The 27,795-nt window shown below is 42.5% G+C and overlaps 1 protein-coding gene across 2 annotated transcripts in view; it reads right to left on the bottom strand.

Annotated features, from left to right (window-relative positions):
* The window catches only part of AGRN (agrin), a 352,404-nt gene that overhangs the window by 116,239 nt on the left and 208,370 nt on the right, over positions 1–27,795 (bottom strand). For both annotated transcript variants that reach the window (XM_069948832.1, XM_069948833.1), the window contains exons 4-7: positions 9,137–9,352; positions 5,925–6,149; positions 2,783–3,007; positions 63–269 (exon numbers count right to left, since the gene is read on the bottom strand). In XM_069948832.1, coding sequence (XP_069804933.1) covers positions 63–269; positions 2,783–3,007; positions 5,925–6,149; positions 9,137–9,352 — 873 coding nt within the window. The remainder of the gene's footprint in view (positions 1–62; positions 270–2,782; positions 3,008–5,924; positions 6,150–9,136; positions 9,353–27,795) is intronic.

The following is a 27,795-nucleotide window of genomic DNA, read 5'->3' as shown; positions in this document are numbered from 1 at the left end:
CATATGGGGAACGTACATTGTGAAGATTACATATTAGAGGTGGGCAAGGGGGGTGTACTCACCGCATGGACCTTTGTGTTTTATCGGGATGGCTGTTTTCTGGATGCACTCAGCTTTTTGCCTCTCGCAATCATTGGCGTAAGTGCGGCTGTCCCGGCCGCAGACAGGCTTGTAGGCGCCGTCACAAGTAACGCGGTCACAAGAGCAGCGGGTGGATCCTCGACGATTAAGGCACACAGCATTGTGCTTACATTCATCCTTGCACTTATCTAGGAAAGAAGAAGAGAAAAAATAAAAGTCACACACATAAAATATAATGTTAGGCATCATGTAAAGGAGTTTTTTTTCTTTCTCTCCCCCTATGAACAGGATAGGAAAGAAGTATCTGAATTGCAGGGGTTCAACTGCTGAGACCCCCATCAATTGCCAGGGGTCACTTGTCACTTAAGTGAATGGAGCAACAGTGGACATGCTTTACCATTGCTTCTCAAACAGAGGAAAGTACGTTGCTCAGGGGACTCAAAAATTGGTGGGGCAGAAAGCAGAACAAAGTTTAACACTGAAAGTGCTGTCCACTTTGGAAGTGTATCTTAAAAGAGCTTTGAGTTCTGATAACAGGGTTGTTCAGCTAATAATCTGTAATCTGTGGGGAAACCTCGCAGCAACTGTTCAGTTCTCCTAGAAAGCTACCACGTGGAAAATGGAGGATTACACAGTTCTCCTCAAAAATTTATGGACTGTATGTGTCATGTAAGGACATCATAGGTAAGAGTGACAAAAACTCTTTGCAGCTTTTGTCTTTGGTCCTTAATAGGGGTCTTTAGTTTTTTAGTTTCCAGTAGCAGCATGATCACACTTATGGCTGTGATACATTTTAACTTTCCTGTGCCACCCCTCCTACTCTGACTACAGATGTGGATGATTTAAAGTAGTCAGAAGGTCATCAACCAACTACTACTTCTTAACTACACCTAAACTTCATATATGTATATTTAATTATGTCAAAATAAAATTCTAAAGTAATATAAGGCATCATAGAAAAGCAGAATGGCCACTTCTCAACAAACATTTATGCAAAATGCCAACTGTGATGAGAACGCTGTAACACTGTGTCGCTAACTGAGAGTAATACTCTTCTTTTGTGACAGGTACTGCAGTATGAGTTATGTGGGTCATTTATGCATATTTGTTATCCAATTTTTCATCAATTTCATAGAGAGGTTTAGATAGTCCATCTAGAAGGTCTATACAGAAGAATGCTCTGTATTGTTTGGCGAAGCTTTGCATTCTTTTCTTTGGATTCTCTAAAAGCACAATTATTGTCGCACAAATCGACAATCGTAAAGTGCCAGCGTAGACTTCCATTTAAATGTTTCCCAACTGCATAAGTGTCATTTCGCTCTAAGAACACTTTCTTTGTGTTGGAAAAGCTTCTGTTCAGACCGTGACAGTGTCAGCAAGATATTGATTTACTTGTTCTGGCTGCCGTGTTGTATGGACTTGCGTGCTGTATTGTGTAACAAAGAATGGCGCCATCTTCCCTTAGATGTCCAAAACTATATCGCTCACTACACTATGGATGAGCGGTGCAAGAATATGACTAAATAAACTGAAAAAAGTTACATAGCAATTAAGAAAGGACCTAGGATGTAAAAGTCAAAATCTGTGTGTAAAGGCTCTATAACTCGGGCTGAAGGCTCAACCCCGATCTCAGCGATTGACGTCTGTTTAATGAGCCTTTTTACAGCTCAGTCACTTGAAAGCTGGGTCCCACAAGCGACCACTGGATCATTCGTGTAGCCCTTAAATGTCATCATTGTCAGGTACACATCACGCTCACTGTGATTCACCAAAGAAAAGAGCCTTTTTTTTAATACTATATCTACCATGGTTACTACTTTGCACCTCACTCTTAAATCCCCACCAATAACTTAATTCATAGTTGAACTTACTCTATGAGGCAAGGGCAAAATAGTACAGGTATAAAAGGGCTTTTCGGGGCAAAATGTAGGTGATGAGGTATCCACAGGATAGCTGACCAGTCACTGATCAGCAGGATGCCGAGACAAACTCTGCTCACTGTTTAGGTCAGGCCCTGAACAGCTGATTGACATCGGTTCCAAGTGTCTGCACCTCACTGATCAGTCTATTTTGCCTAGAAAACACCTTTAAGAACCTTGTTTGGACTATGTTTGGAATACCACTGAGCATCTAATGTCAACCATTGGAGCCTTCACCTTTCAATTCAATTTAAGGCTATGTTCACACTACGTGAACAACCGGCCGTTCTGTGACCCCGGCCAGGTCACGGAACGGCCGGTCATAGCCCGGATCATCCAGGTGATCTTTCCGGCCGCGGAGCTTTGATGCGGGCCAGAGCCGTTTGCTGTTCACTGAATTCCGGCCGCAGAAAACTGACATGTCAGTTTTTTCCGGCGCTGCACGGGATCCTGGCCGGAGCGCATACGATGTGTGTACACTCCAGCCGGGATCCCATTAAAAATAAAGCTATGTCCCACTCCGCAAAACTACGGCCGTAGTTCTGCGGCGAGAACTACGGCCGTAGTTTTACATAGAGTGAACATAGCCTAAAATTGAAGAAAATTCCCTATTACATCAGGACTCGGCAACAAGGCAATCTGGCGAGAGCGTACAATAGTTTTGGTGTCTATACATACACAGCTGGAATAGGTGAGTATATAATTTCAATGCCACACCACAGTCCCCATGGTAGTCCACTACTGGTGCCATGCCTATTTTTTCTTCCCATGATTGCTCTTACCCTGAGCCTGGCACTGGCCTGAGCGCACTTTCATTAGTTCTATTCCTCGAATGCTTCCATTCCTCGTCAATATGCAGTCATTGTCGTAGGTCACTCCGTCATCGGCACACACAGGGTCTCGCCGGGCTGGACAGTTCTCTGGCCGAGAGAGCATTTCCACTTTGTGTGTGCGAGGGTTTACCCTGCACAATCGATTCATGTCATTTAGGGCATTCTTACATGGATCTAGAAATATAAAGAATATGTCAGCAGGTAATGTAGGTTATATCTTTAGTTTCATTGTTTAACCCCCACCCCCCCACCACCACCTTTGAAAACTTTCCAGATAAAGGGCTAGAAAATGGCATATATAGAACATAGAGGACTCATTATGCTGTCAGGTTTGCCAAGAAAGAAATAAGGGCTCAAAATTTGTTTTTAAGTCCGAAACCTTCCAGTGACCATTAGGTCAATTCCCCGCACCCTTGCTAGCAATGCAATTTTACTGGGGAGCTCATGTACAGATTTATATCATGAAATAGCCAAAGGAATGAAGCCATACAAGACTGGCCCTTGTTTACAAGGGCCCCACAGAAGCTTGATCCCCTTTCCTATGTTACATACAGCACTGGTCAGCATGGGTATACCAAGGCTATCTTTCTAACGAGTTAGGAACATTGGTTGCACTTTCCGTCGCAGGTATACTTCAGGGTGCTTCCCAACGTATACCTTCTACGTGTAACTATGACAAATTGGTAATAGCTGTCATACATAGGGTACCATGCTTTAAAATATGTATTCAAAACAGCTTATATCTTTTTACTTGATCCATCTTAATGGAATAGTATAGAAATCTGGACTATTTCATCAAGTGATACCAACTCAACAGACACCAAATAACACTTTTAGCTTCCACAGTTTTGGGGTCTATGCACATGTTTAACTAAGACCCCGGCACCTCTTCAATAGCACTGTACCCCATAAACCCTTATGGTATAGATGCCTCCTGCACCCATGAAAAGGGCTGAGTATGTATGACCAGAGATTTAGATACTGGATGCCCAGTAGTGGTAGTCAGCACAGTAGCTAGTCGTCAGCCTGTATATGTACGTTGGACTGCTGTGTTTTTTTTTTTATTATCCTTGTATTTTCTAAAGCTGTATATTGAATTGATGTATAAACCTTTATTGAATTGAAGACAGCACAAAACCTGAATTTTCTGACCCAGATACCTGCACAAACAACACACAGTAAGTATATTTAGCCTTAGCTCAAAATGGCTCAATGTTCTTAGATATTAATCTAGATACACAATACACACACTTTGAGAGATGAAATTCACTACAAAGTATATTGGTATAACTGTCTTCAGGGAATATAGGCAAAAAATAGTCTCTAAATGAGAAACAGTGAATTGACTCGGAGCAGACAGTTGGCTTTTCCCAGCAGAGATCCATCACCTGTAAGCAATTATTTCTTCTCTTATTAGTCTGTTCCATTCAGGCTTATAGCTCACAGATAGGCCTGCTATATATTATCACATGATAACGCATCTATATCTATAGAAATTAATATGAATATCACTGTGTCACATTTCGGATACATAGATACATAGGTTTTTCGCCATTGCCCTCCCCCTCCTCCCCAGCGCCTGTGTATGTGGCGTCATATTATTGAGGCGGGTAATTGCTCTATATTTGTTATTATTATATATAGCAGTAATAGTACACGGCTTTTAATGAAGCTGGGATTTGGGGATCCCTGTTCTCTACATGACTAAGGTCTTTATTCCTGAGTACGTTGTTACTGTTAAGAATCTTTGCTCTTCGAGGAAAAGGGTTGTCCTTAATCGGAAATATGTTTCGATATAAAAGTAACAAAACACTCTATTGAAAGTATATGTTTATTCATTATGTGGGGCCATTGCTTGGAGGTGCTGCACCTTAAAGGAGAACTCTATCTGAAATTAAAAAATTTAAGGAGGACAGGGAGGCGTGGAAACATAATAAAAAAAACTCGTACTTACCCGTCCCTGTTCCCCCGCAACTGCATTGGCAGCACTCACAGACCCCACAGCACTCCTGGACGTCGCAACTTGGCTGAGAAGTGCCACTCAGCCAGTCAGTGACTGAGGTAGGACACCGCAGCTGTCACTGACTGGCCAAGCGGGTAGTTCCTGCCTGTGGGTAGTAGATCATGATGACACAGTAGACCGGAGGCTGATGGGACACTGATGTGCTGCGGCTTCAGGGGCACAGAGACGAGTATCACGTCTTTATTATGTTCCCACCCCATCTGGCCAGCACTGGATTTTTACGTTTCCGACAGAGTTCTCCTTTAAAGCAGGCTGATCCCCCAGTGATGCTCTCAGGGCTAAAAACTACATATTCCATTATTCCCATCTGTCTAAATTAAAGGAAGCTTGACGTTACTTTCATGCTGCCTGAACCCAAAGTGATGGGGGAGGTTACTGGGAGCTGAGGGGCATTGCATTTAAAGGGGAACTATCATATGATCAATGATGTCCCAGTGATGTAAAGGAGTACAAATGCACCAATTCCTAGACAAAATAACTCATTGGTTTCCTCTTTGAACTATGGCCATGTTGGGTGATGTTCGACAGTGCACAAGCTTTCCCACAATCCCCCTTGCTTGCTTGCACAGTGAAGACTAACAGCCAATACTTCCAGGAAATTGCAGTTAAACTGAGCATATGTGAACACCTTAGTGTATTCCATAAAGAGTTTGAAACCAAGACATATTTGGTTTAATTTCACATTATGCATCAGTTTACCCCTATTTATATTGAGGCTATGTTCACACACAGGGGAGATTTATGAAGACATTAACTTAGGCCCATCCCCTTTCCCCCGGCCGAATTCACACCTCTTAGTGAATCTGGCTGGCTGGGCGCCCAAACCTGCGCCTGGTTTTCAGCAGGTGTAGATTTGGATCATGATTTACGCCAATTATGATAAATGCGATGTGGGAGCAGGTCACGCCTCCTCTCCGCCTTGCCGCTCTCCATAAAGCCAAAACAATCACAGATTTAACAAAAAGAAATAGCAATAAAAATAGGGGATCGTATTGTATATATATATATATATATATATATATATATATATATATATATATATAATTACAAGGTTGCATTACTACTCACCGCATGGACCCTCAAACTTCTTGTAAAGGTTCTCCTGATTGTCACAGGCCTGCTTGTTCAGGGCGCACTCATTACGATAGTCTTTTCCATCACTGCCACAGACCACGTTCTCTGGTATACCAGCACAGGTGGTTGGGCAGACACACTTTGCCGTCTGCCCATCTGCCGAGCGTACACAGGTGCTTCCGTAGCTGCAGGACACAGATGAACAAGGGTCCCTGGTACCTGCAAGAGAGAGAAAACAAAGAGAGAATTACAAAATGCCATATCCATGCAATATTACACCGCTAATATAATATCAATGTACAGTAGTCAGCACTGGGGACCTGGGTTTAAATCCACTCTTTGCTAGTTTGTATGTTCCCCTCGTGTTCACGTGGATTTCCTCCAACATTACAAAAAAATATAGCCATGTTATTAAAATTAACCCTAGAATATTCTGTAAGGAAATTAGATTGGGAGCCCCACTGGGGACAAGTACGGATGTGAGCGAATACATAATGCATAATGCAGAAACACCAGGGACGAGCGCCAATGCAATCAGAGGCCATTGACAATGAGAATCGTGGCGTCGTAATCAGGGAGGCGCGGTGCGGCGAGGCATTTCACAGCACACGATCACTGCTGAGAAATCACTAGGGCTTTAGCCTCGTAAAAGATGGAGATAAGAAGCTGGGAAAGTGTGATGGACACCAAGGAGCTATTGCCACTCTGCCTATTGACTATATGTACAAATGTCATTAGAAGAGAAGGCTCATCAGGATGGAGGATGCACGTCTACTTGAGGTTTCCAAGCCAACCTCAATGTCTAGACGGCAGATAAATAGAGGAAGTCCTCATTTTCAATTAAAGAAAAATAGGACCTTTCAGACTGATCTGTGTCAATGGACTTCAAATAATCCATTCCAGTCACAATATCTCATTGGATTTGGTTTTCTGGAATTAGACGTTAACACTTTGGTAGTTTTTACACCTCCTACAAATAATAAACAGGTCTGTGAGGGAGGATGGTACACCGAGATAGTGCGACTCTATTCTCAGCACTTACCTCCAGGCTAACTTCATCAGCGGGAGGGTGCGAGAGGGTGCGGGCAGCCTGGAGCACCGTAACAAACCTCACAGACGGCAATGGAAAAGGTCATGTTAATTTACTTTAGAGGGGGAAAAGTGAGGTCTCATTTACTCAGTGCCACACTACTAATGGCAGCCTGGAGCAGGATTACTTACAGAGTAAGGGGTTAAGTTGGAGACGTGCAATAAAAGACTAGAATAGCAGGCCCAAACCTGTGGTGGCTGTGTTATGGCTCTAGACAAGCAAGGCATCATGTCACATATCACTGGATACCAAAGATGGAGTGAGCGGGCCAACCATGACAGTTGGCTGTGTAGTCAATAATATACTTTACTCAACGACTAATTCACCTTGTACAGAATTGTTTTGTTTTAGAGTTTACATGAGCAAAGCAAACCATAATGCTCTGTTTTACATGAAGAACTTCCAATTTCTCCGGGCCAAGCCATCGTTCATTCGGCCATTTAAATATATTGCTATGGGCCTCACATCCTCTGTTATCACAGTAAGATGGCAATAGCAATATATTTCAGCGTGGCCCAAAAGATGAGAACAGCCGAGGATCAGGAGTTTTCCTGTTCCTAGGATAAACCCTGACGCTTTTACATGGGCAGATTATTTCTAGAAACGCTCCTTCACGATAACCGTCCTGTGTAGATTATTCTAGTCCACGACTATCCTCGCACGTTTTTCTTTACTTTGTTTTCGGCAGTTTTTCTGTTTACACACGTTTTTTTCAGCCCTTTACAGCTCAAAATGAGGTTTAAAAAAGTGCGTGAAAGTAGTGTAAGCATGTGCCTTATTTATCAAACAGATTTTTGACAGATTCTTCTTGGGCTCTAACATGATGTCAACTGAAACTGTACATTGTTTTTTGGAGAAAAAAAAACTGAACGCAAGAACAAAGGGACAGAGTCAGAGGTTAGTTGGGGGGAAAGATCAGAAGCATCGTGAGAAAATATTACTTTACTGAAAGAGTAGTAGATGCTTGGAACAAACTTCCAGCAGATGTGGTAGGTAAATCCACAATAACAGAATGTAAACCTGCCTGGGATAAACATATATCTATCCTAAGATAATAGGAAAGGGAATACTAAAAGGACAGACTAGATGGACCAAGAGGTCTTTTTCTTCCGACAATCTTCAATGTTTCTATACGTTGGGATTCTACAATATCTCCTACCTACCAGTCCTGACCCTCAACATTTTAATGACTTTAATGACTCTGTCCAAAGTTAGCCTGAGAATTCAGTGAGTAGTTAGCCTTACTGGTGGATACAAGTACATGGTCCATTAGAGTCTGATACAAGTGACTTTATGGAGTTTAGTCTTGCAGTTAAACAGAGCCCAGTCAATGAAGTTTCAATGCCCTTCAGCGCAGAAACATTAAGGCATTAACACTATCTATCTGAATGGGGATTCGTATGAGAAGAGGCAGTACATAATGCATCTCCTCTGGAGCGCTGGCAGAGAAGGAAACTCTTATTTTATGAATCCCGCTTGGACTTTTGAAGTGCAACAGAAATTTAGAAGTGCAAAGGAAGCAACCCATTCATTGAATATGTAATGAAGATACTGCATTGGGGAAGATCTGAAGAAAGTCCATATTTTATACATTATAACTGGAATCGGTATAGCTAAAAGGAAAGGCCATGTGTTATACATTTGCTAAGGGACATGCAAAGTGCCTTATATACTGTGCATTATTATCTAGTATCAGTATAAGCCAGGGATCAGCAAGCCGTGCAATGCAGCTCTGATGAAGGTACTGCATGGGCAGTAAACAGTAAGGCGGCACATTATAGTATATGTATGGCCAGGGAGCTGTATAATTCAGAAAGGAAAGAGGCCATTTATTATATATCCCATTAGAGAGATGTAAAAAGACGGAGGAGGGAGAAGAGGCAATGTATAACATAGCTAATCACAGGACTGTGCGGCAAGACTGGATCATGCATCTGATCCAACATCTATATAGATTGTTATTATACATCTTCTGGGAGTATGGCTGGCACTAATACTGCAGCTGAAGAAGTGCAAATCATAGATGAAGAAGGAAAAAAGAAATACTGGGAGTAGTCCTCCGACTGCTGTGTCATGTCTGCAATGTAGAATACACACAAATAATTTAGCGTCTTACCACAAGGTCCTTTGCTGATAACTTTGATTCTCCTTTGTTGGTTGCATTGGGCTCTTTCCAGTTCACACTCATTGCTGTAGGTGGAATAGTCGGAGCCACAGACAGGGGCTACCAATGATGGGCAAGAAGTCTTTTTGCAGACGCAGGTTGCCTGAGATGGGTCGGTACTGCTCTTCTCACATACTGCACCAAATCCACAGAGCATTCCACGGCACACTGGAATATGGAAAGATAAAGGTTAGAACAATGGTGGTCAATATACCTATATACTACAAGTCAATGTAGAAGCAATATATACATCTATAGTTACTATATACCAATAGAGTCACTGGGTCAATTCACAAAAGTTAAGAAATGTGGAAAATGGAGATGACCTTTAAAGGGATAATCCACTGTGCAGGATCCTCATTTAGCGTAGAGATTAGCTGAATGAACATGCCAAAGGAAGCAGGGATAGGTGGTGAAGACTGGGAGTTGTTGGGTGGCAGTGGTGGGGGATCAGGGTATTTTTATGACACTGGGGGATCCCTTTAATTGTAATATACCTGCCTACCTGTAATATAACTATGCAAATATATGGATATAACTAATGAAGCACAGCCTTGACAACAGATAGTCCTCCCATTAGGCCAGGTATCGGTACACATATCTAATGACCATCACAGACACTGTATTTGTGATTCAGTAGCTCACAGTTGGGGGCAGGAGGTCACATGTTAGGAGCCATTAATATGGACTATCACAGGGTCCTACTGGGCCCAATTACCGCATGCATTCTCATATAAATGATTGCTGCGCTCCACACCTCCAGCCGTGCTTGTCTATACGAACACAAGCCAAGTACGTGTGAATATAGATTACTTCGTAGATTCCTCCTTAACATTCTGTCAAGAAGGAAATACTGCTCGAAATTACGGTGAATCACAAGAGGAGGCCTGAACTAATATTTGAGCATCATGACTCCGAGAGGCATTTTCCCAATCTAGATGTCAATAAAGTCTTCAGGGATATTGAGATATTGATTTTTATATCAGGTGGTCAGAGGTCAACGGGCCAGCTGTGCAAGCTGTAAATCTCCCGCTGCAAACACAAAGGACTGTCTACAAAAAGTGGCTCCTGAACAGCACAACCAGCTGTGATACTTCACACAAAGCAATTTAACCTAAGCTAGCTGTAGATGAACAGCCAAGACATTGAGGGATCAGGGGTGATAACTTCTGACTACACAAGAGTCATTGGGTATTTCATGTCTAACACCAGCATAAATGGTGTAAATCTGGGATGGCTTTGTCTAAACCGCATCTATCATCCTTGTCCAACACATGCTAGGTTTTCAAAGGTGGCTACCACTAGTAAAAGCCGAAAGGGCTTACGATCAGTATAAGGCATAACGTATCCTTCACACAGATTTTTCAGCATTTTTAAACAATTACAAAAGAATAATAAAAAAAGTGGTTTATACAAGTGCTTTTGGTGGTATTTTTTATTTTGTAACATTTAAAACATGACTGGAAAAAACACTAGAAATAGCTATATCCAAAGCATGGTCAATTTTGATAAAAATCCTATAAATGCAACAAAAAAAAATCTGTATGATTGACATTTGGCACCTTTCATATATCTGTTTGTGCTTCCGGAACATTGAAAACTTCTCTAATACAAGGTGCCCAAGTGCCGAGGTCTGTAATGCCTCCTTGCTCCTCCTCCTATCCCTGCTTGATTGTTAGTCAGCTGGAAGCTGAGCCATGACTGTCAATCAAGCAGGGATAGGGATGGGAGAGGAGATAAAGAGGCAATCTAGCTGACAGCAGAAGTATGGGACAGCCCCGCTGACACTTTGTATTATTATGGAAGGACAGATAGATATATGATAAGCACTATGGGGGGATTTATGAAGCGTACGCCACAGGCGTACCCCAGGGAGAAGGTGCATATTCACCCCTTCTCCCTGGCGTACGCCTCCCGTACGCCCCTCTCGCCTGATAGGCAGGCTGGCGGAGCTTGTGGGGGCGTGATAAGGCGGGGAGGAGGTGTGGTCCCCTCCCGCGCCTTATTTATCATAATTTACGCTTGATCACAGGCGTAGATCATTATCAAAATCTACACATGCTGGAAGCAAGTGTAGATTTTGTACACCGGGCGCAGATTCGGCCGCCCAGCCGCCCAAATTCACTAAGAGGTGTGCGCCTTTTAGTGTATCCTGCTGGGGAAAAGGGGTGGGGACTAATATAAGAATGGCGTACTTGTACACCGATCTGCATAAGTCCCCCCCATGTGTCTCCTTGACCTAGCAGCTATTTGGATCCTACAGCTGACACTTTTACTTTAATGGAATTTTTGCTTTTATGTTTTATGGTTACATCCCAAAATACATCCCAAATAACATGGGGATAACTTTTTTTTTTTTTTTTTTTAGTAAGGAACTCCTTTGTCCTTCATCAGCCATCAAATTCTAAACCCCTTTTCCCTCCCCTATTCTATCCCAGGTGTTTCTTTATACCGTTCATTTAGCTATCTATCCAATAATACTGTTGGATAAAAAATGAAACGTGAAAAAAAAAATATTTATTTCGTCAAGCTTTTTCTATGTTGCTTTTGTAATTAAAATACCCTGACCGCACTGATTGTAACGAACGGAAGCAGCTGACCTCAAAGTGCTCCATTACTCTGCTGTACTTGAGGCTGTCTATTCAGTTTATTGCAGTATGGTTAATGTTTGTACTTTTTTTTTTTTTTTTATTCGTGTACTCAATAAACATTGGATTAAACAAAACAAATACGACGTGTATGTGGCCTTTCCAATAATTTATAAAATATATTTATTTTATTTATACAAAAAATATGTAGTATAGTATACTGAATGGATGGAAAGAAGTTGAGGCATATGGGGACACACTGTGACTCTATCCCCAATGGCCTGTGTAACCCTGGAGCCGGCCCTGCCCTGAGCTTTTGCATCTTACGACTTTCAATTCCAAGGTTAATAAGATGTTCCTTGTTTTCATCACGTCAAGGAGGAGGTTTATTAAGACTGGCACTTGTTAGACTGGATCTCAATCAGCCCTAGAGTGGTGTCTATGAATGAGAGATCATCAGAACTAGATGAGTCGGAGCCACAAGTGCTTCGCGCACACGGGAAATCTCTGATGATCCTTCATTTCTGACACTGTAGTGTAGAGACAGCCTATGATCATAGCAGACATATGATGCTTAGTGATGCCATCAAAACGTCCACGAGCATTTACAGGAGGCTCTGCTGCCTCTAATAAATAACAGGCTCCCATCGAGACATGTTCGTGTATTGCATACAGTAAATCCTCTATTCTGGTGGGAAGATGCAAGAAGTAGCATGCAGACAAAGGTAAAGTTAGCAAATCATTACTGTTAGGCTGGGTGTACACTTAGTTTATCCATTACATCTTAGGTATATGTCAACTTCACAGCAAAAAAGTATGCCGATATACTATACTGCAGCATGCTTATTCAGTTTATTGGCCTGATTCTAGCATCTAGTGACATTCCCTGGACAAATATATTTTTTGGGGGGTTCAGAAGCGCAGGGGACCAAACTATGTAAGCATATATAAGCTGAAATAGCCCAATGGGTAGTCAGTAGTTCACCATGTTTGGGTATTAAAGGGGTCATCCACTATTAGGCCGGGTTTACACACAGTATGCCACAGAACGGCCGGATAAACTTCTTTTCTGGTGAATTGGGATGCGGGCGCATCCGTGCGTGCCCGCATCCCAATTCACCATTGCACACAACGGAGAGTGCGGTCGGAGCCGCCCGCTTCATTGTGGGAACTGACAGTTTTGTCTGGCTGCTATTTAATGAAAAGCGGCTGCACAAAACTGACATGCCAGTTTTTCTTGCGGCCACTAGGGATCCTGGCCGGAGTGTATACTACATGTACATACTCTATTCCATTGATTTCAGGGCAATGCATATTTTAATTTATCACGGCCGTTGTTGCAAATCGCACCACTCTTGTCTTCAGTTTGTGTGGGGTTGGAGTTATGCAATAAGACTTAGGGCCCTATTACACATAATCTGCCAAATCAGGTTGATCGAGGCAGATATCCATCCATGTAGTAAAGACAACGATCAGCTGAAGAAACGATCATTGGCCACGCATTTCTATATGTAATAGCGATGCACAGCCAATGGCTGAGAAATGTGGAAAGTAAAGTAATAAACTTTTTATTTACCTATCCATGCTTCCCAATATCCTTTAGCTTTTCCCTGCTCACTGCAGCCTCACTAGCATGTCTGAAGCCATCTGTGCAGCGATAGGCGGCTCATCCCATCACTGGCCACGGCACTGTCCCATCCCAGCTTCCGCAGTGTCAGTGATGGCTGCAGTAAGTGGGGAGAAGCTAGAAGGACTGCTTGACTATCACCAACTATGAACAAGGAAGAAAGCGATGGAAAATGCTGGATCTATTGTTTCCTTTCTTGTTCTTCAATGACTGCATGCAGCTGGATACAGATCCGGGCCTACATTAAAGGTAGAGGTGAGATGGCTAATTTGTATATATTGTTATCACTACTATGTCTCTGTAGCCCTTGCTTCATGATCATGCCGTCTAATAGGCTTATATTATATGTCAGGCTGTGTAATACAGCCCTTATTCACTTCAATGGAAACCCCACCCGAACTGAAGACAAGAGTGATGCTGTTAGTGGAAGAATGATACCATGTTTGTATAAGCCTGGACAATCCCCTTAAAGTCAATAGGCCTGCCACTATATGTTTCACATTCCCTTTTTGACAGCATGCCAACATATATCTGGGTAAATTTAGGCCTTTAGGCTACTTTAGACCACATTTGGATGCAGATTAGCCCAATTTCCACAAGGTTACTGTATCTCTGATGATTGCTTCCGGGCTTTATAAGATAACCGTCTTGCACAATGTCATACACACAAACAATAGTATATTCCCACAAAGGGGGCACACATCATGCATCTTTCCATGTACATGTACTGAAAATCTCATTGGTAACATAACCATAGCATTACACAGAATAAGTAAATCTCCACTTCTCCACAGGTACGGTTGGATTAGCACAGAGCGGGGGAAGGCGGTGGGCGGTATATCAGCCCCGGGGATCATGCTGCCTTTCTAGGTGTCACTATTTATTTATTACCATTAGACAGACAGTGTAATTGCTGTCATTATCATGCATGAGCTCAGGTACATAGACACATTCATTTAGACAAGCGGAGAACAATGTGATGCGGAATATGACGAATCAACAGAAATAAATGTTTGGCTTAGGTTTCTGTACCGCCCCTTTAATTGTGTTTTTGTCACTCAGACCGACTGACATAGAAGTTATAGATTAGTTCCCATCACTCCTGAATCTGTAACTGAGGACCTGAAATCACAAGTTTGCGAGATGCCGCCTCTGGCTCTGACACTATCGCTCTGTTGAATCTGAAGAAAGTTAATTTATTCCATTTCAGAAACTGGCAACAAATTAAGCTGCTAGCGCTTAACAACGGTGATACATTGTGCCTGTAAAGTAGAAGCTCCCAACACAAGGAACATCAGAGCCGAGCGGCTCTTAGAATGAACCCATTACCCCAACATCTCGCATCTGGTGCCGCATCACAATGCTAATTATCAGGAACTCATTTAGGAGGCAAGTGGCCCATATTGAGGCGTCCTGGGCTTGTTACAAAACTGAGTGATCTAATGGGAAGCACAGCCGCATTAACATGTCAATGTGTAAATGAGCATCTTCTCTACTCTCTAAGGCAAGCGGCAAAGTGATCAGGAGTGGCAGGTATCTTAAAGCCATATTTTTAGACTAATAGGAGCTCTAGATGCTGGAACACACAAAGCTAAGCAAGCACTCCGGGAATTAAGGCTATAACATATGAGATCAGGGCGTTATTAGATTTTTCCAGACTTCTTTCATTCCACTAGATGATATGAGGACAAGCCATGATAAAGATTATTTGTCCCATATGTGTCAATTCTTGTCTACCCCAAGGGCACATTGACCACGCTTTTAGCTAATGAATAGGCTCGTAAAACAGGAATGTACTGTATTAGGCCAGGGATGGTGAACTTATGGCCCACCAGCTGTTGCCAAACTACAACTCCAATCATGTCTGGACAGCCAAGACAAAGCTTTGGTTGTCCAGACATGATATGAATTGTAATTTTGCAACAGCTGGAGGTCCGAAAGTTCACCATCCCTGGATTAGGCCCTTCGAATTTGTCCACACAAGCTGCCAAACACATATATCCGAAACCAATGTCAGCACAATGTTACTGGGATTATCTGCAATATTATGGGACCTTTGACCAAAGCATGAAGGCATGGTTTCTTAGTCATGGTTTCATGTATTTGGCAGCTTGTGTGGATGCAGCCTTATGGCATGTTTATATGGACTAGAAAAAAAATCAGCAAAAATCTCTTGTGCGGATTTTGGTGCTATTTTAATGTGGTTTTCCAGCTTCCATTGATGTCAATGGAGAACAACGTGGAACAGTTTGAAAGACTGCATGGTTTCCGTATGAAAGATGATGAAGGTGTAGACTTTACTGTGTCAGTGGCAAGAAAATGAAGGGGGAGGGGGGGTGAATACGAAGACAAAACATTGTTAACCAATCAAATCCTGGGGTGCCTTTCACTTATAAAACCAGGTCCCCCTTTGTGGCAATGACAGGCAGGCACAGGAGGAACTATGAATACTATGGGACTGCACAGCTTTGGTATATACTCTATGCTGTCTCCTCCCCATATTGGAATTAGTGGCAAAACTTGTAAACTGAATTCATCCTATCCACGAATATAACAGTGGAATAGGATCAGCTTCCTCTGATCATTTGGCCGGAACCAGCTAGAACCCATCTGTGACCAACGTAAGACTAGTGACCCAATACATATAATGATATATACAACACAGGTTATAGCGTCTCCATCCCTATTGCAGCTAGTCTACCGTCTCCATCACCTCTGACACTTATTCTCTGAATTTCAGATTTATAAAATCGTTACATTTGCTGCTAACAACCAAGACAATTAAATGGAAGAATTAAGATGAGAAGTAAAGTCGATTACTTAGCAAAGAATGAAAAAAACAAAGCCATTTCTGTACCAGGGAACTGGAAGCATATGGAGCTTCTATTTAGCATACAAAACAAGCATATAACTAGCACTTTGCCAAGTGATTATACAAAGTACAGGCAGAGTTACCCGTAAGTATTTGTCTGTCAGGAGGAGATTATAAAACAGGGCTTTCTTCTTCCTTGCACAACCATTGTACGGAGGGGGTGGCCCTATCTATAGGATGGCATATTACCAGCCTCAATATTGGGCGCTACTACACTCACTTCTTGAGTTACTGACTGTGTATCAGTAACAAGCACTCTAAATGCCTAAAAGATGACTATTTGGAAATAATAATAATAATAATAATAATAATAATGCTTTTATTTGTATAGCGCACACAGATTCGGCAGCACTTTACATCGTTTTGCCAATTATTGCTCCCTGTCCCCATTAGGGCTCACAATCTAAATTCACCTATCTGTATGTTTTGAGTGTGGGAGGAAACCGGAGTACCCGGAGGAAACCCACGCAAACACGGAGAGAACATACAAACTCTTTGCAGATGTTGCCCTTGGTGTGGGATTTGAACCCAGGACCCCAGCGCTGCAAGGTGGACATGTTGCTAAGTAGTCAGGCAGCTTGTGCCATGTGTTCACGTGAGCAGCGAGTGTGCACCTAAGGCTGGGTTCACACTACGTTTTTGCATTCTTTTTTTTCACCAGTTTTTTGCAAAAAACTGATGAAAAACTGATGAAAAAAACGGATGCAACTGTGTGCATCCGTTTTTCCATTGACTTCCATTATTACAAAAACGGATCCTTTTTTTACCGTACACAAAAACATGGTCGACCTCATTTTTGTGTCTGTTAAATAAAAAGGGATCCGAATTCAATGGAAAAATGGACACACACAGTTGCATCTGGTTTTTTTTTTTTTTTAAAGATTGCAAAAAAGGATTGCAAAAACGTAGTGTGAACCCAGCCTTAGGAAATTCTTTTTGGCATATGAGAAAATGACTGATTTAGTTATTTCTTTGCCATAATCCATTCCCTGTAAATAGGAAGTGCTGAGATCTCCAATATGTCTGCGGCATATTGCTCTTATCTGGGCGGCTAGATGTTTTGACTACAGAGACTTGGAAAGAAGAAGCTGCCCGGGATCTATTGCACTAGTAGTAAAAGGGAATCAACCAGCTGCAATTTGCTTTCCAAACTGCTGACACTGTTAGATAGCTGTTAGGTCAAAGAGAGACACGATGCCTTTGTAATACTTGTCAATGCCTCCTCGCTCCCCTTCTCATCCCTATGCCTGCTAGCTTGAGAGTCAGCTGGAAGCTGTATGGAAGGGTATGGAAAGAGGAGAGAGGAGATGTCACAACTAGAGATGAGCGAACCTCGAGCATGCTCAAGTCGATCCGAACCCGAACTTTCGGCATTTGATTAGCGGGGGCTGAAGTTGGATAAAGCCCTAAGGCTATGTGGAAATCATGGATATAGTCATTGGCTGTATCCATGTTTTCCAGACAACCTTAGAGCTTTATCCAAGTTCAGCAGCCCCAGCTAATAAAATACCGAACGTTCGGGTTCGGATCGACTCGAACCCAAACCCGGTTCGCTCATCTCTAGTCACAACTCTTTCCAGTTTTTGGGCTTTGACTCTTTGCTCTGGAAAGCAGAAGCACATTTCTACATTACAGACACATACACTGTATGAAAAATGCCATGTGCCTCCTTGGGGCAATTGGCATCTGCTTCATAAAGGTTTTAACTTCCTCTGGGTCAACACAGTAGGGTTTTTGTAGGTTGAACTTGATGGACTCTTGTCTTTTTAACCTTATCAACTATGTTACTAATACTATGTCTCAGCAGTTTGGAACTTGAATTGTAGCTGACAGATTCCTTTGAAATCCACTTTATATTCATGGCAAAATATACATGCAGCACATGTAATAAGGCCATCCAGAGAAGACTGAATGAGAACATACTTATTCTATTGACAGTAGGGGGACTTAGCTTTAAGAACTTTACCGATTAAAACTTTTGACAAGTCTCTATGACATAAAATTAAAAAAAGAATTAGGCAACAACCCCAACGTTTTTGTGTTTGCCTATGAATCATGTGACAAGTAGAGATGAGCGAATGCGATTCGATGGAGTAGAAATTCGATCGAATAATGAGGTATTCGAAAGATTCGAATTCAATCGAGTAGTGAGGCGAATACGCGGGAAACATTTAAAATCCCTCCCATCGTAGTTGTTTTTAATCCAAAGACCATGCAGGGAGGCCGTGAGGGACCCTGGGAGTTGGTTAGGCAGGATTACTACAGAACCCAAAAGTCCTTTTCAGGGCTAAGATCCAGCGAAAAAGTCATCTCTGAATGCAAAGCACTTCTCAGTGCTAAGAAATAGATAATATAACAGCAGCAGCAGCATCAGCAGGTGTATTCATTACAGTACCCTGTGTGTACAAGTGACTTATAGTGTCCCTGTTTAACACCACTAAGGGCACGTTATACATATTGTTCCAGTAGCCCACTAAGGGCACCTGATATATACTGTTTCAGTAGCCCAGTAAAAGGCACATGATACATATTGTTCCAGTAACGTTCGTACAGCATTACGCATGATACGCGCGAATAACATGACGCTCTGGGGACGCACATTGGAATCATGTATGTAACACTGCGCAAGAAATACGAAGGAAATGTGTGAACATTGCCGTAAACGTTCACAAAGCATTCGCAAATATTTTTCCTTTGTAACTGCGGAGAGTGGCATTATACTACGATTTTGGGGTGTTGGGTGCACCCAGGCATGCTCTCCCTGATGCCCCAGTGTCATTTCGGAGGTGTTTGTATAGTTTAGGAAGGTTTCATGGGGGACTTGGTGACCTCCAAGTGGTCGAATTTTGATTTCCAAGTGCCGCAAATTTTTTTTCCCATAGACTATAATGGGATCGAATACTCGTTCGAATAGTCGAATATCGGTGCCTATTCGATTCGAATTCTCGAAAGTCGAATATTTCACTACTCGCTCATCTCTAGTGACAAGTCAAAATCTTAAATGACGGTGTACCTGTCAGAAAATTGTATAAAAAGAAATCAACAGGAGTTGTTATCGTAAGCAATTTTGCAATATACTGGGACTTCCTGTGATTGGTCTCTTTTTTTTGACAGAGAAAAGACCAGTTATTGGCAAGAAGGGAGCATGGACCACAGATTGACAGAAAGGGAGACACCTAGTGGCCATATGTGGAATGTTGATTTAAATATAAAAAACATTATGAAAAAAAAAATAAAGCGAGTATATTGCAGAACTGCTTGAAATCACAATTCCTGTTGATTTCTTAAAAAAAAAAATTGTGAATAAAGATTATTATGTAACTATTATGTAACTTCAGTCTCAACTAAACCTGTTCCCAGCAACCACTCACTCTGCATATGGTATCGCTAGCTGACTGCTGCCCACAGACCTTGGACGTAGACACGGCAACCTCCTATTGAGCAAAACTGATAAATAAGGAAGCGGCTGGTTGGGCTGAGACAGATATGGCATCGCCTTTGTATGGAAGAGTTAATGACACAATGCTAAATCTTTAGTGCGGCAGAGGCAGGAGAGCTGGAGTGGAATTAATACAAGAGCCGTGAGCTGAGCAGTATGCAAATCCACTGATCACACATCCTCCGGCTTGGGCTATCCTCCCCCTCCTAGATACAGAAACACCTCTATCTCAGGCAGACTATGCTAATGTGACCCAGCTAATCCATACTGCCTGCTCAGAGCCCTGACCAAAGGACAAGTATATGGGGAAATAAAAGCTGCCAACCAAGGGGAGATTATGAGGCCCTGATCTGAGACAGAGAAAGGGAAGGAAAATAGAAGGAAAGTCAAATGAGGAAGAAAAGCGTGTGGGTGCTGAAAATCAATGTGAGAGAAGAGTGTCACTGATATATAATCCAGCGCCTGATAGCTGAGACTTGCATCATGTGCGCTCATGTATACAGTTGCTTAAAGGCGTTATCTAGATAGGGGAGACTGTATCTATATTGTTACAAGTAAAGTCTACATGTCTCCGGAGAAGATCCTGCCTCCATTTCTTAGGGTGACAGCCTGCTCAGCCAATCATTGACCACGGCACTTTCCCGTCTCAGTTAGTGATTGGCTGAGCAGGGTGTCACTCCCAAGAAAAGTCCATTTTGGAAATAGAGGCGGATCATCTCTGGGGGACACCAGGGGAGAATGGAGAGGTAAGACCGGTGTCACACCTGGAGTTTTCTGGAATTTACCAGCAATTTTTTGTTACCCAGGTAACACTGCACTACACAACAACAGAAAAGTCTATAAAAATACATTTTTGGTCATTTTTCCACAATGCAAATCATGTGATTCCAAAAGAAATAACTGTATCACATGAACTATAAATCACTTGCTTTACAATTGGGACAGAGTGACAGAAAAACACCCCAAAAAACACAGTAATTGAGACACATTTAGGCTATGTTCCCACTAGGTAAATATAAAGGCAAATAATGGCCGTTGCTGCAAAACAACGGCCATTACTAAAGATTATGAACATTAATAAAGGCTGTTATTGCCTTTATTTTTACCTAGTGGGAACATAGCCTTCTTAGGCATAGTGTGCCGTAAAGAACAGTAAAATGTGTCTTGTCTGACAATGGGGTGTGTCCTATTGGGAAATGGTTTGACGTGGACAAAAAATTTTGAGCATTACTACTACATCAGCCTGAGCCATTGTGACAAATCTGGTACATTTTAAGTTGCAAAAGTAGAAAGACTTCTGTAACTTTATTTTTTGTATTAAAACACGGACATGGTGTGGACCCAAAGTGAGCAGACGCTACGTGAACTGCTCACTTTGCGTCCGCACCATGTCCGTGTTTTAATACGAAAAATAAAGTTACAGAAGACTACTTGGGTGAGTGCCACTGTCTTTCTACTTTTGCGACTAGATATCTTCATCGTCTTTTCTAGTTAGCACCGCCTGGTGTGGCGAACCCCGACTGAGACCAGCAAGTGGCTATACCCATGTGTGTTACCTATAGTGCCGCTACCTTCTTGTACTTATGGTTTCTGGTACATTTTAAGGCTGCTCAACTAGTTTGCACTATTACTAGATTTAGTAGATACTTCCTCTTGTTTTGTAAAAATGACCATAAAAATGGACGAAGGACTGAAAAAAATGGATATTTAAAGGTATTTTTTTATGTTTTAAAAATTTTTAAGGGAGGCCTAGTAATACTAAAGGGTAGAGCTGTACATATGGATGGCCTACTAAAGTGCCAGTCAGGGGCTGAAATAATAGATATGGCCCTAACATCTCTGCCAACCCTCACCAATGGGACCATTGCTATCTGGAGATGCCATGACCCCTCCTTCTTACATACTGATAAATCCCAGGCCCCAGCGGCTGCCTATTCACAAATGGATAATCTATCTATTATAGAAATGGGATACAAATGAATGCATCCAGCGTCCCAGCACAATACGGTCAATATGCCTATTCCCAGAGGTTACTTCGTATGCATTATTTATACTGTATATTCTAGTGGACCCCCTCTAAGAGGTGACCTATCTGCGCACAACACATCCTTCATGATTCTCAAATACACATATGGAAAAAATCCATGTATCTGAGCTATGCAATCAAAATGAGAACATCATTTTACATACGAACACAGTAAAAGCCGCCTGCCCTGGAGTTTACAGTATCATTTCTGTTTGCCGGAGGTGCAGGAAACACAAAGCAATTTACTGAAGGTCACGGGGAGCTGTCACTGAAACCAAACCTGATTAACCCGCATCTATAGATATTGCCAGGCCGGCCCGAGTGACACCCCGCACTGACTGCCGGGTCACACAACCTGAGCAGAATAACAGTCACTGCTTCATTTAGCAGCCAGACACGCCGCGCCTCCGAGGGAGTGCATTCAGATACATGGAGATATATTTTTATTGATAGAATGTCATCAGGGAACGCACGGCTTTCAGTAATGGCGCCTGGAATTATGATGTGATAAACACAACAAGCAAAGTCAGATGAGGTTTAAGGTAAATCCATCAGGTCCTTTATGGCTGAATATATCTTCATTATTATACCAGGATTCTGAGGTCTCCACATGTGGAGCATATGTTCTGAGTAACTATCAGTACCTCTACAAAGAAAGTCATATTCAAATAACTGAAAAAAGTGGATTGCAAGCCGACAGCATACCGGTGGCTAAAGAAGTTGGATGCAGCCCTAGGGAGTCTGGGAAAACATGAATACAACCATAGCTTAGGGCTGCATCCAACTTCTTTAGCCACCGGTATTCAAATGCTCAATGACCGTGTAGTGTCCTACTAAGGGTGGTTCTTCTGTCCTTACACACCCAGGTAAAAATAGTTCACTCAGGTGCCACAGCTAGTGCAGTTAGTTGCTGTGCCCTACTCCAACCACTAGGTGTCTCACTTCCTCTATGCATAGCTGCAGTTTTTGTAGTAACGTTTAGCCTGTATTTCTCGCTCTCTCACATTCCTAGTCAGTTAGTTGGAGTCTGGCTCTAGACCAGCTAGGAGGTGTTGGTGTTGGTCATGGTTTAGCCATGGGAGAGACAACACCCGTTCTTCATGAGAGAATAACAGCAGTTATGCAATGCTGAATTTAGACCTGGGGTGCCTAAGAAATAAGAAGCACCGTTGCCTACACCGAGGATCCTTACTTCAGGAAGTCACCCCCTAGGAAAGAAAGGCAGAGTGCCTCATCCACAGTAAAGCACAGATTGTGAGTAAGCCGCTCTCTACTGACAACGCTCAACTACATGGGAAAACGTTCACTAGATAGCTCTACCCAGAGAATGAGGCCTGGGACTCGTACTACCTCACAGGACAGTCTCTGAGACAGATAACACAGCTTTATCTAAAAGTGAGTACGAGGATTTCTTCAAGATACACTTCACACACATCCCGGCAGAGTACTGCACTAACTAGGCAAGGGCTCCTATCCGGCCCCTATCTACTGCTACTGCTTTACTTCTACTGTTCCTCTACCTCAAGTTGCCTGAGATATCTAGTCTTTTATTTCACTAAGTACCTTAAGCACTGTTGTATTTTTTGTATTACACTGAAGCCTTCAAGTAAAGTTCAAGCATTGTTTAAGTAGGACTCTGTCGCCGCACCCTGCACCTCACACCACTTCTACCAAAGGTCTGGTGCCCGTGTGTCCAGGGGTGGGTATAACCACTCCTGGTCACTGTGACAAGTTGCCCCCAAAACACCAGAGCCCACCGGCTGGTGCAACACCAGTATCCAGCATCCTCCAAGGCCATGGCAATCGGACTCGAGCATGCTCATCTCTACTTCATATCAACTAGACGATTAATAGGAGAGGTTTTAATGAACGATCATTCTTGTGATCATTCGCTCAAACCCTTCCTTTTATAGACACGCATTGTACATCTATTTAACGGGGAGATGTGTTGCCAACAAATGGTGATTTTTATGCCGGCATAAAACCGGGAAAAAAACTTGAATTTACTCATTTGTTGGGTGATCACTAGGAAGATTACACCCAGCAATGAACATGAATGAACATTCGCAGTAACATTCATTCACCTGATCACTGACCCATGTAAACTGCAGGTAAGATGTAGGTTTCTAGGTAAGCACTTTAGATGGTTGAGAGCTGTCAACCGGTGTAAGCCACACACTAAATCTTCCCTTTTCCCTCTCTTCTGTATATGCAGAGATGAACGGCTTGGTAAGAAATCATCCGAACGTTTATGTGATCATTCATATGTGATCGATGCTTCTCGTCATTGTACATAGACTCAGAAAAAATTGGGGTTTATTGACTTAAGAGTTCCCTCTATATTTTACACCAAGAAATGAGTTCCTTATTACAGATTTCCATGGATTCAGTTGTTAGCATAAGCCAAGAGTCTCATTTTTGCCCTGCATGAATTTTTTTTTTCCATTAAATTTAGTTCTCGTTTTATTGAGTTTATATCCGAAAACAGATAATATTTTTTGGAGACAGTACAAAAGAGTTAATGCATCTCTGCACTTGGCAAATGTGTGAAGATCACTTGCCCACTGTTCATCCCACATAGCACACACCTGGATGGGCTGACATGAGAAGGACTGCAGATTGCTGGTTCAACCATAAATTAGAATGAAAGCCAAGAATGGAATAAAAGGTGCATAATCATTAGCACTTCAATGCTGTGAATCTTCTTAGACAGGCCAGCAGCTCTGAATCAGCAGCTTATCATCTATAACACACTGCTATCTATATACCACCCTGTAATCTCTCTATAGGCTTCTCTGTGAAGAGCACTGCTGGGTGGACAAGTGCTGTATGAGAGGTGAGGCAATTAGATACACACCAATCCTTGATAGATCTTACAGTAATTGGAGAGAAGGAGTCACATCAATCTCCTATAACTCCTATTACTCTAGTAAACATGGAGGAGGTCACTCAAAATTTTTCACAGACTTTGGCTTCAAAGTTTTGATAAGATTCAGTAAGACGACCTAAGTCACTTGTCTACTATCTAACACGCATGATGAAAAACTTTAACGACATGAGAGGTTTAAATGAATCCATCTTAGATTGGATCTTGAAAAGTGGTATGTAAAGAATAGAAAATGAGGAGTTCAATACATCATGGCTTTTCAGATATGTAAGAACATGCCAGCTAAAGCTTCGGCTGTCCAGGCATAATGGGAATTGTAGTTTTGCAACAGCCGGAGGGCCGAAGGTTCCCCATCCCTGCCCTAGATGCCCTGCCTCGTAAATAGAGATGATCGGACAGCGGCAAATCTTAGGTTCTATTAAACTCGAACCTAGACGAACTTTCCGCAAGGAATTCCAGGTGGTACCCGGGCTGTCTCCTCCTTCCCCACGGACCAGGAAGGCATCGGGAATCAAATACAGAGGGTTCGGCAAGGTTCGAGTTTGATAGAACCTAAGATTTTCCGCTGTTCGATCATCCCTACTCCTAAACATGGATACAGCCTATGGCCCTAACCTCAATGAGCTTTGGAAGGGCCATTCTACCTTCACTCTTTGCCTGAGCAATAAGATCCTGGGTGTGTTTTTCCCAGTTTCATTTGATATGGACCTGGGTTGTATTCTTGACTATGACTTATTTTCTGTTGCCTATCCTGACCCCTGCTTTTCTACAATGACCAAACTCTGCCTCGGCCTGTACACCATCATATTATGATTTCTGTCCACTGCCTTGGTACTGCAACTGGGGGATTTCTAATCACGATCACTGTGGGGGTAATAACCTTCTGGGTCTATGTGTCTTGTTGGTCTTGATATTTACCTTTATAACTGAACCAAATATTGTAACCCACACTGGAGATACCATAAGAGCTGCTAATTGTTCCAGATTGGAAATGGGATCTTGGGGGGGGGGGGGGGGGGGGGGGGGGGTATATGAAAAAAACTTGAAAAAAAAAAAAAAAACTGTCTATGGATGTTGGTAACTGAGCTAGTTATCTGGACTCATCAAACAGAACCCTGCAATTACTTTAATCTTCCGCGACAATGAACCGCATAGGAGTGGAACCCTGAATGGACCTAAAAGATTAAACATAAACTCATCTGTAAGCTCATAGAAGTATCAGCCTTATTGCAATGTTTATCGGCTTTTTCTTATCTGCCGGGTAACACCGTGTTTTCCCTACTAAGAGGGAGATAATTATCATATTAATGAAGCCGTATTTTATTTCCAATTTGCTTTTTGCCATTTACTTTTTTTCCCCTTTTGTCAGATTGAAAGAGTAGTGAAAAAAAAAAGAAAGAAAAAGAAATGGAACAGCTGAGATAGGGTAGAAAGGATGAGATGGGGAGCAGCGGAAAGATAATAAGAGAAAAGGAGGATCTCGTAGCTCAAGAGGAGAGATAAAACCATGATTCATTGATGGCAACCTACCTCCTGCAGGTTGAGACGGAAAGGGAAAATGATAATCAACAGTATTGCCCTTTGAAGGATGATTAGATGCTGGAGCAAAATCATCTCTCCTGATGGGAAGCAGACGCTTATTGAGACCGCTGCTGCCCTGGGATGCCAAATACCCAGGGAAAATAGAAATAAGACTGTTCACATCTTGACTTTGGCTACATCGGATATGTGCTGGGAGTACCTCCGATGGAAGCCTCCAGTATAGTATGCAGTAATGTAGTACGTTGTCTACTGACGACTGGTATGCCATGTGGGACACCCTCTGCATGAGGAAGCTTAGGCTAGGTTCACATCTGCTTCCAAGGGTCCTTCAGGGCACATTCAGTTCAACAGGGGTGACAGACACCAACAGATCCACAGAGACCCCATTAAGGATTGATTGGGTTTTTTTCTTTGGTGTCCACTCATCTGCAAGCGTCATTTCAGTTCGGTCATGTGGATTGAGTCTGCGATGGAGACAGCCCCAAACACAGATGTGAACCTAGCCTTAGGGCCCTATTACACCAACAGATTATTTGACAGATTTTTTTTGAGCCAAAGACAGGAATGGATTATAAACAGAGAACAGGTAATAAAGGAAAGAATGAGATTACTCCTCTTCAAATCCACTCCTAGCTTTTTCTTTAAAAAATCTGTCAGATAATCTGTCGGTGTAATAGGGCTCTTAGTAGTATAGCTTTCCTATATAGACCTATGACAGAAACCTTCAACAGGGGCCACTGTGCAGTGGGTGTCAGCTATTGACTCTGAATGTAGCCCAGTATACAATTTCTGTGCAGTGTCCCACTGCGTAGCAAAGTTTAGAAGACTATGCTTTCCTATACTGACAATGCACCCTGGACCAGTGTATGCCGAAAGGACACACTGGGTGTATGGGGACCTATGGATGTATGGACGTACATCAGGACCCTTCCTAGCACGTACATCAGGACCTTTCCTAACGCACAAATCAAACATGTTGCAGTGGATTATTGAATTTGCAATACTGACGAACTAGGATACTTCTTTCATAAATCAGATGACTGTGTAGAGCTAAGCTATTCCCTCGCACATATAAACCATTCTACAATCCAGGGGCATAGCTAGAGGGAAGGCTGACAGAGCGTGTTTCCCTCCCAGTGATGGGTGCCAAGAGAGGCATCAACAGCCCATTCAGTCTTAGCCAAGGTATTTAGATACAGGGCTAGTACAGGCGGTCAAACATTTGCCCTGGGTAATAGAAAGCTTAGCTACAACTGAGCAAAATCCACCCTGAAGGTAGAACTACCCAGATGTCAGCCACAATTGTTTTTGCTTCTTCCAAGCGCATAAGTTTCCGTCAAAATTTTTTCTTTTGGCTACTGTCTCCCAAACCTCCTGCCCAACTCTTTTAACTCTACTATACGTATACTGTATGACACCACAATATTCTTCTTTCTGCATTTTCACATGACTAACATATGTGCCGCTTGTGCACTAGCTGGCCGTATCCCTTCGGCTTCTCCTACGATGTTGCTCTTTGACAGAAAGAAATGTTATTTTGCATAATGAAAATAATATCCATAGGCATTTCTTGCGACGTTCACCGTTGCCCCCCCCCCACCACCACCACCGCTCCGTCAGTGACTTCTAC

Source organism: Dendropsophus ebraccatus, chromosome 12 (assembly GCF_027789765.1).
Source record: "Dendropsophus ebraccatus isolate aDenEbr1 chromosome 12, aDenEbr1.pat, whole genome shotgun sequence".
Taxonomy (NCBI): domain Eukaryota; kingdom Metazoa; phylum Chordata; class Amphibia; order Anura; family Hylidae; genus Dendropsophus; species Dendropsophus ebraccatus.
Note: the sequence above shows the minus strand (reverse complement) of the source record. Positions and strands in the feature narration are given on the sequence as shown.